The 9203-nt window shown below is 42.7% G+C and overlaps 2 protein-coding genes across 2 annotated transcripts; both read left to right on the top strand.

Moving 5' to 3' along the window:
• The first annotated feature begins 1322 nt into the window (after positions 1-1322).
• Positions 1323-3250, top strand: cyp1c1 (cytochrome P450, family 1, subfamily C, polypeptide 1). Its single transcript, XM_080512361.1, has one exon. The coding sequence runs from the start codon at positions 1447-1449 to the stop codon at positions 3022-3024; it is 1578 nt and encodes a 525-aa protein (XP_080368487.1). The 5' UTR covers positions 1323-1446; the 3' UTR covers positions 3025-3250.
• A 1911-nt stretch (positions 3251-5161) lies between these two features.
• Positions 5162-7661, top strand: LOC308142063 (cytochrome P450 1B1-like). The gene has a single exon (XM_080512362.1). The coding sequence runs from the start codon at positions 5417-5419 to the stop codon at positions 6989-6991; it is 1575 nt and encodes a 524-aa protein (XP_080368488.1). The 5' UTR covers positions 5162-5416; the 3' UTR covers positions 6992-7661.
• Positions 7662-9203: the final 1542 nt, after the last annotated feature.

Below are 9203 nucleotides of genomic sequence, written 5' to 3'. Positions count from 1 at the left end.
GATGTACATATGTTTATTTATGTGTGTGTGTGTGTGTGTGTGTGTGTGTGTGTGTGTGTGTGTGTGTGTGTGTGTGTGTGTGTGTGTGTGTGTGTGTGTATGTGCTGTTTTAGTGAATCCCTTTGAGATGCAGTTTTATTAGAGGTGCCACATAAAAACACTTATTACTCTCATTATTATTATTATTATTATTATTATTATTATTATCACTACTACTGATGGGGCTCATGGAATGTATAATGTGACATGAGGTCTGCAAGAGAGCAGCTCGAGGACTACATCATTTGTGACAGATTTAAGTATTGATATGTTTTTTGTTACTCTGACATTACTTATCAATTTGGAAAATAATGCTTAATTGAAAAACAGGACAAACACTGGAATATTGTTACTAATTTATATATGCTTAATATTTGTATTATATAGCATGTGATTTCTTTTAAATGTTCTTATTGAGTAACACATTCTCCAAAACATTTCTAACATAAGTGGTATTCTTGGAAATCAAAAAATACATTTTGTTGTTGTAAATAAGTTTATTGCCACAATGTTACAAAGTACAGTAGGGGAACGTTTTTTGTTTGTTTTTTAATAGTGGTACAAGAATCCTCGGGACAATAATACATTTGATTTCAGAGAAAACAAACTAAAACCTCTGCACGTGCGTTGCACTGGATGCGCTGCACGCTTCACGCGAGCAAGTAAGCAAAGGTGACGTCATTCGATTTCACAATCAACAAATTGTGCGCGAACACTTCATAGATAAATGCGACGTTCATGTCACAACCTATCGACACATGCAGACGAGGGGGGTAAAAGTCTATTCCAAGAGGAACTCACATGCAGTAAAGTGCATTCACTCCTAAAAGCACGCTGCACATTGTCAACAAACTCATCCCGGACTCTGCGCACGCTGAGTCTCCTGCAGCCACAGAAGAAATCATGTTAGAAAGATACACTTTCTGCGATCGCTGCCGGTCATCCACTGAGTAAGACAAATAAGCTCCGACGGAACCGGTGACCAGTTGCTGACTGTTTCTCTGCTGTGGAGTGGACGGTCGCGCAGCCTGCGCACGGTGCGTCTCCACGCGCTCCACCGCGCGCCTCCAAGTGCGAGAGACGGCGCACAGATAATATAGCGAGTTCTGCTCAGGGCTACCACAATGGGAGGAGTATGAAAGTTTCCCTGAGCCCTGCCCACCTACTGCAAAACATATAAGAGGCTGGAGTCAAGCAAAAAGCAGGCACTTAAGCCTTAAATCTTGATTAAAGTTATCTCAATAAACTTTGATTGACACATCTGAAATATTTTGTATCAGTGATATATGGATATATGGGAGATTTTTTTTAAATTTTAAATATTCAAGATCCTAATTAACTTTGTTCAAAGCTTTTTTTGTTAGTTTTTATTTTTAATAGAAAAAAACGTGTGTTTACCTTGTCACAATGGCAATGGACTCTGAGTTTGGTGTGAAGAGCAGCAGCCTCATCAGGGAATGGAGTGGACAGGTCCACCCTGCTCTGGTTGCCTCCTTTGTTTTTCTCTTCTGCCTGGAAGCCTGTCTCTGGGTCAGAAACCTCCGGCTCAAGAGAAGACTCCCGGGACCCTTCGCCTGGCCCGTGGTGGGCAACGCCATGCAGCTGGGCCAGATGCCTCACATCACCTTCGCAAGGCTGGCCAAGAAGTACGGCAACGTGTACCAGATCCGGCTGGGCTGCAGCGACGTCGTGGTGCTGAATGGAGACCGGGCGATACGCCAGGCTCTGATACAGCACAGCACAGAGTTTGCAGGCAGACCCAACTTTGTCTCTTTCCAGATGATTTCTGGAGGCAGGAGTGTGACATTTAATAATTACAGCAAACAGTGGAAAGCACACAGGAAGATAGCGCAGTCCAGCCTCAGAGCCTTCTCATCTGCAAACAGCCAGACAAAAAAAACTTTCGAGCAGCATGTCACAGCCGAGGCCATGGAGCTAGTGAAGGTATTTTTGCACAAAAGCACAGATGGACATTATTTTGACCCTGGTCATGAATTTAAAGTAGCTGCTGCTAATATCATGTGTGCTCTCTGCTTTGGGATGAGATATGGACACGATGACCTCGAGTTTAGGACCCTGTTACAAAGAGTGGACAAGTTTGGAGAGACAGTAGGGGCAGGTAGCCTGGTAGACGTCATGCCCTGGCTGCAGTCCTTCCCTAACCCTGTCCGTAGTGTCTATGAAGACTTCAAAAACCTCAATGAGGAATTCTTTGCCTTTGTGAAAGATAAAGTGGTGCAGCACAGAGAGTCTTTTGTCCCTGAGGTGACCCGGGACATGAGTGATGCCATCATCAGTATCATCGAGCATGGAGAAGACAGCGGGCTGACCAAAGAGTTCGTTGAAGCCACAGTCACAGATCTAATTGGAGCGGGACAAGAAACGATGTCAACCGCCATGCTGTGGATTGTCCTGCTCCTCGTCAAATATCCTGACGTGCAGACCAAACTGCAGGAGCTCATAGACAAAGTGGTGGGTCCAGACAGACTGCCCTCAATCGAGGACAGAAGCAGCCTGGCATACGTGGATGCCTTCATCTACGAAACCATGCGCTTCACCAGTTTCGTCCCAGTCACAATCCCCCACTCCACAACCTCGGACGTCACGATCGAAGGTCTCCACATCCCTAAAGACACGGTGGTCTTCATCAATCAGTGGTCCGTCAACCACGACCCTCAGATGTGGAAGGACCCGCATGTGTTTGACCCCACGCGCTTCCTGAATGAAAACGGAACCCTCGACAGAGACAAAACCAACAGCGTGATGATCTTTTCAACAGGTAAAAGACGCTGCATCGGCCACCAAATCGCCAAAGTGCAGGTGTTTTTATTCACAGCCATCCTGCTGCACCAGTGCAGGATTGAGAGTGACCCCTCGCATCCCCCGACATTAGACTGCTCGTACGGGCTCTCGCTGAAACCCCTCACATTCTGTGTCAGCACCAAGCTCAGGGGAAAGCTGCTTGGCTTAGTTTCCCCGGCATGAACAGCCACGCTCCAATACTGTGACCCCATCAAACACTTCTCCACCAATGACATTCAACAGTGAGTAACAACATACCTGCACTAATAGTACTGTTCTCATATTTAACAAAGATGCTCCAGTGATGTCCTATAACATGCTCTATTTTGAAAATACTGTACTTGGAGGTTCTCAGAATAGGATTTTATAGATTTAAAAAAAGAAATGTAAGCTTGTGGGGTGAGAGAGGAAGGGTATTGCATTTCTGTTTCACAGACTACTTGATCAGGTTTTGTACATATTGTTTAGTCGTGTTCTTGTTTTACATCCTCTATGGAGTGTGTACTTGTGTGATGTGTCCAGGTACTTACTTCATCTTTTTAGAGGTCCATATAAACTAATAAAAATGTGTATGAAATGCTTGTGAATGGTAATTAGTCACTTGATGACTTGTTGTTCTCATTTTGTAATAAGTAAAAAAAAAAAAAAAAAAAACAAGAAAATGTATTTACTTTCTCCACATTAAGCAGTTAAAGTTGTTTTTATATATAATTTCAGGTCTGACAAGTTTATTTAAATCTACTCTGTTTTACCATCTACTGTACTCAAAGCATATGAACACAATAAACACACCACGTTTGTCCGAGGAGGACATATAATGACATGTTTACAAGAGCTTGGAAGCAAGTAAGAAGTTTTTCATCAAAGAGCGTGGATGACTTCTCTACAGACGAGGAGGAGACGTCACTCTGGAATGGGGGAACTCTTCACTTTGCATTTGCAGTGGCTTCTTTCAGCTCTGCAGCAGCTACGCAAGCCAAATACATGTCTCCCCACTCCAACTAAACACATGTGCAGCAAATTTCGTTCACCCATTCTCAAAAACACGTTTGTTTACAAAACATTGTTTTTTTTCAAAGCTACATAGATGTCACTGCACGCTCTCTAAAGCCTCTGTATTCAGGAGTTGATGGTACAATGCCCACAGAATGTGTTTTTGTCTATGTGTGTGTATGTGTGTGTCAAGGCGAAGAATTAAACTCAGTGGGCCTTGAATGCTACAAGGTTCATTCTGTGGTGACCGCTTTAACATTCAAGGCCCACACAATGGAAAATAAGCTGTATCTGCAATGAATAAAGTTGATTGTCAATGGTCAGCGTGTGCAGTTTATTTCAGAGCGCTCAATAAAACCTGCTAAGCTCCGTGAATATCTCTGGATGTGAGAGTTTTAGTCATTTTACAGCCACTGACAGACCATTCCAGCCATTTGACATCATGAACCGCCATTGTTTACATATCTGTCATTATTCATTGTTCCATAAATAGAAACCTTTGGAACCTTCCGACTTGTGGCAGAATATCACTGAAACCCAGTGCTGATGCATATTAAAGTCCCCTCTGTTGCACAAGCACTCACATAAAACTGCAAGTTCCTCTGTTCTGAATTAACTGATTTGACACAGCCATAACAGCTACACTTGCTCACACACTGTAGTTTAAAGGGCTATTATGCCAGCCATAATATTGCATATATATTTTATCGAGCATAAAAAATGACACAGTTTAGTGTATTTGTGTGTTTGGACGTTGAAACCCACAACGTTTATGGTGATATCTCAGAGCTTTTTCTCCCCCCAGTATGGTTATAATTAACAGTTTTTGTAGTAAACAATGAAACTTAATCATGTTTAAAGTGGGCTAGGAAAGTCCACAGGAATGAGCAAAAGTAATATATTCCCAGAGGTAACAAAAAACAAAAACAAACAACTGTATTCAGTGTGTTTACTTAAAATTTCCAATAATTTTATCACTCGGTTTAAGTGCGCCATTTTGCAAGAATAACAAATATACCAATAAAAAATTAAAGTGCGATGATTATCTTCCAGACCACACGTGGGCTTGTGGAGTTGTTTATCTGTAGAATTTGGCATCATGGCTCATTAAGTAGCTGCTCTCCTTATTTCTGTCATTGTGCTACCGGGGACGCTCCTGAGAGGCAATAGGACGAAGGTCTGCAGGCTGTGGTCTAAATGGGAGGGGAGAGATAATAAAAAAAAACCTGAGTCGCTGAGCCCTCCCACCATAGAGATACATATAAGCGAAGTGTTAAGGGTTGAAGCTGCATTTCTCTATAGTGGTCATCTGAAGACGTGCTGCACTACTGCTAACCGCTCAACCTGAGAGAGAGAGCCATTCCCACCAGCTCCCGAGGATTAAAGTAGACACAGCATGTAACACTGCTTGAAGACTTTGCTTTTTTTTTTGTTATAGTATATATTTTTTGTTGTGATATAGAAACAAAATACAGCATTTTTTAATTTTCTATATTTTTTTTTATATTTACAAGAGGAATTGTATCAGTGATTTCCAATTCTCAAATGAAACTTGCAGTGGACAGAATCTAAAGGACACGCTATGGCTCAAGTGGACTCTGAGTTTGGTGTGAAGAGCAGCAGCCTCATCAGGGAATGGGGTGGACAGATCCATCCTGCTCTCGTTGTCTCTTTTGTTTTTCTCTTCTGCCTGGAAGCCTGTCTCTGGGTCAGGAATCACAAGCTCAGGAGGAGACTCCCCGGACCCTTCGCCTGGCCCGTGGTGGGCAACGCCTTGCAGCTGGGTCAGATGCCTCACATCGCCTTCACCAGGCTGGCCAAGAAGTACGGCAGCGTGTATCAGATAAGGCTGGGCTGCAGTGACATTGTGGTGCTGAATGGAGACCGGGCGATACGTCAGGCCCTGATACAGCACAGCACAGAGTTTGCAGGCAGACCCAACTTTGTCTCTTTCCAGTTTGTTTCAGATGGGAAAAGTATGACTTTCACAAATTACAGCAAACAGTGGAGGATGCACAGGAAAATTGCTCAAACAACAATCAGAGCCTTTTCATCTGCCAACAGCCAGACCAAAAAAGCTTTTGAACAGCAGATTGTAGCTGAAGCCACAGAGCTCGTTGAGATTTTCCTTGAACTCAGTGCGAAGCAGCAGTATTTCAATCCGGCTCATGAGCTCACAGTAGCTGCCGCGAATGTGATCTGTGCCTTGTGTTTTGGAAAACGTTATGGGCGCGACGACGTGGAGTTCAGAGCGTTATTACAGAGGGTAGATAAGTTTGGACAGACAGTGGGAGCTGGCAGCTTGGTGGATGTGATGCCATGGCTCCAGGCTTTTCCCAATCCTGTCCGGAGTGTTTTTGAGAATTTCAAGTGCCTGAATGAAGAGTTCTTTGCATTTGTGAAGAACAAAGTGGAAGAGCACAGAGAGAGCTTTGACCCGGCGGTGACCAGGGATATGAGCGACGCCATTATCGGTGTCATCAACAACACTGACGGCGACACAGAGCTCCCCGAGAGCTTCGCGGAGGCGACGGTGGCCGATCTGATCGGCGCTGGACTGGACACCATTTCCACAGCTCTTCACTGGATTGTCCTTCTGCTCGCGAAACATCCTGAGATTCAAACCAAACTCCAGCAGCTGGTCGACAAGGTGGTGGGACGAAGCCGGCTGCCATCGCTCGAGGACAGAGCACACATGGCTTACCTGGATGCCTTCATCTATGAGACCATGCGCTTCACCAGCTTCGTTCCCGTCACCATCCCTCACTCGACAACATCAGACGTCACTGTGAGTGGGCTCCACATCCCCAAAGACACAGTGGTCTTCATCAATCAGTGGTCAGTTAATCACGACCCCCTGGTGTGGAAGGAGCCACACATCTTTGACCCCTCACGCTTCCTGGATGAAAACGGCTCCCTCGATAAGGATCTCACCAACAGCGTTATGATTTTCTCAGCGGGGAAGAGGAGATGCATCGGAGATCAGATTGCCAAAGTGGAGATATTTTTGTTCTTTTCCATTCTGCTCCACCAGTGTAGCTTTGAAAAATGTCCAAATGAGGACTTCTCTCTTAACTGCTCTTATGGTTTAACACTGAAACCTTTGGATTATAAGATCACTGCTAGACTCAGGGGAGAGTTACTTAAAAGCCAGTAAAAAAAAAAAAAGCTGCAGGAGCAATGTTTAAAAATTAAAAGGTATTTGCTGAGAAAATAGCGTGTATGCTTTGTATGTGAGATTTTCTATGTAATAAGCTTTCATGTGTTGAGTTTTCTCACACAAAGTGACAATTTATATTTTTGTCCCTTATGCATGCAAAACATAAGTGACACTGACTGACTGATGAGATGTGAGCATTGTTTAAACCCTAAACTCTGTAAACGGGAAAGACACAGCAAAGTCTGGTGTGGTCGACTGCAAACCTCAATTCATAATGACGATGTGTTGTTATTTATATGAAGGTATTCAGAGGGAGTCATGATAAATTGCAATATAAACCGGTGGCAGGGGAATAAATTTCATTCGCTTTGTTTTTTTTGTGCTGACCAGAGGAAAACTTGCACCGGCTGGGTGGTCCCGAGACCCTTTTCATATCAAAGCTTAATACAAATGCAGCCTGCATATCATGTGTGACCATTTACTCTTAAACCATGCATAGTACTGATGTAATCAAATTATATCTCCTGTAACATGTGTAAAAGCCACTAATTCTATTATAGGATATTACTGTGTATTATGTGTCCTCCCTGAGTACACATATTACAACACTGTATAGCTGGATTGAGACACGCCACATAGTCTGAGTCATAACCTGTAATCTATAGCATTGGTGTTTTGTACTAAATCCATGTGATACAGTCTGTGATCTGCAGTGTGACTAAAGCCTTGGATGCAATACACATTTCCTTCTGACTTCCATGTGATTGTGTGGGCTCTGTCAACAGCAGGCTGGGTGTTGTAAACCACAGGGGCCGCAGAGGTCAAAGAGATAATAATACAGGCTGATGTCTGGTCCCTGTGTTGTTGTGAAAGATTGATGTGGGCTTGCAGGCCCCGCCTGCTCTTCCTCACTGACCCTAACATGCTGGCTGCGACTCAGTAAATCAGTATGAAACCGCTCGGCCCAAACGTCAATATTAAACATCGACCGTGTTGTACTTTACACTGGAGTGCCACTTTTTTTTTTTTTTAGAAATGAGTATGTCCAAATTGAAGTCAGTTGTCTGACACACTTTTTATCTGGCAGCTCGGGGTAAAAGAAAGTACAAGTTGGAGAACTGTCCCAAAAACCCCTTTAAACTTTGGAGCAGATTTGGAATACCGATGGCTTGTGGGCCACGTGTGACCCCAGTCCTCATTCTTTGTGGCCCATTAGCTAATTCCAGGAATACTTAATTGTTTCACAAATGAAAGGAATGACAAGATAAATTTAACCACATCAATTGTAAACACTCCCTAACTGATGAATCACTAACTGTATTTTGATGCATGTTGACTATTGTGAAAAAGAAAGTCGTGACTCGATAATAACTTTATTAGCATGTAGAAATAGAATACAAAAATACAAATATATAGAGCAACAACTATAAATTTAGCTATACATGTAAAAATATAGTTGAGTAGTCTTCATTAAAAAAAAAAAAAATTATACATTTCAAATGAACAGGAATAGCAGTATCTTCGTAGGCTGAATGAAAACTTTATGGAGCCGAACATATGATGGGGATAAAACCCAAATAATCCAAATGACATCCACATATACACTTTATCCTAGTCACTTAGTTTAGAGCTGGGGTGTCAAACATAAGGCCTGAGCCCACGAGAAGCATGATGCAACAGCTACAGCACACATTTTTTTGACTTTTCACTATATTTTGCTTCAGATGGATTAATTAAAATTGGCTTCATGTTGAGATTGTAGCCATTTTCTATAAGAAGTGTTCTTCTATACTTCTATACTGTGCCACAACAGAGAAAACTTTAAGGTTTAAATTGAAAAGTTATTATGGCACTATTTTACCAATCTGACCCACTCAAGAGGATGTTAAGCTGTATGTGGCCCATTAAATATGTTCGACACTCCTGGTTTAGAGTCTCCATTCAACCTCAAATCCATACCCGGAGGAAAGCCGTACAAAAGACAAAAGAAGAACCAGCAAACTGCCCACAGAAAGACGTGAACCGGGAACGTTCTCGCTGTGAGGTGAGACGACGAGCCACTGCCCCACCTCAAGTTGAATTAAAAGAAACTCTTATTTCGAAGTGTTGTTGCCTCATAATGATCCAAGTTCATAAAAAATATGATATTGTTAAATAAAAAATGAAGCACTAAGCAGGAATAGTAATTTATTGTTCCACAATTGAGAGC

Source organism: Blennius ocellaris (assembly GCF_963422515.1).
Source record: "Blennius ocellaris genome assembly, chromosome: 17".
NCBI lineage: Eukaryota > Metazoa > Chordata > Actinopteri > Blenniiformes > Blenniidae > Blennius > Blennius ocellaris.
The sequence above is the reverse complement of the archived record's forward strand: the minus strand, read 5'-3'. Positions and strand labels throughout refer to the sequence as shown.

What these genes read in the sequence shown, in the direction of transcription:
- cyp1c1 (XM_080512361.1), top strand. Translation starts at nt 1,447, where the DNA reads ATGGCAATGGACTCTGAGTTTGGTGTGAAGAGCAGCAGCCTCATCAGG.
- LOC308142063 (XM_080512362.1), top strand. Translation starts at nt 5,417, where the DNA reads ATGGCTCAAGTGGACTCTGAGTTTGGTGTGAAGAGCAGCAGCCTCATC.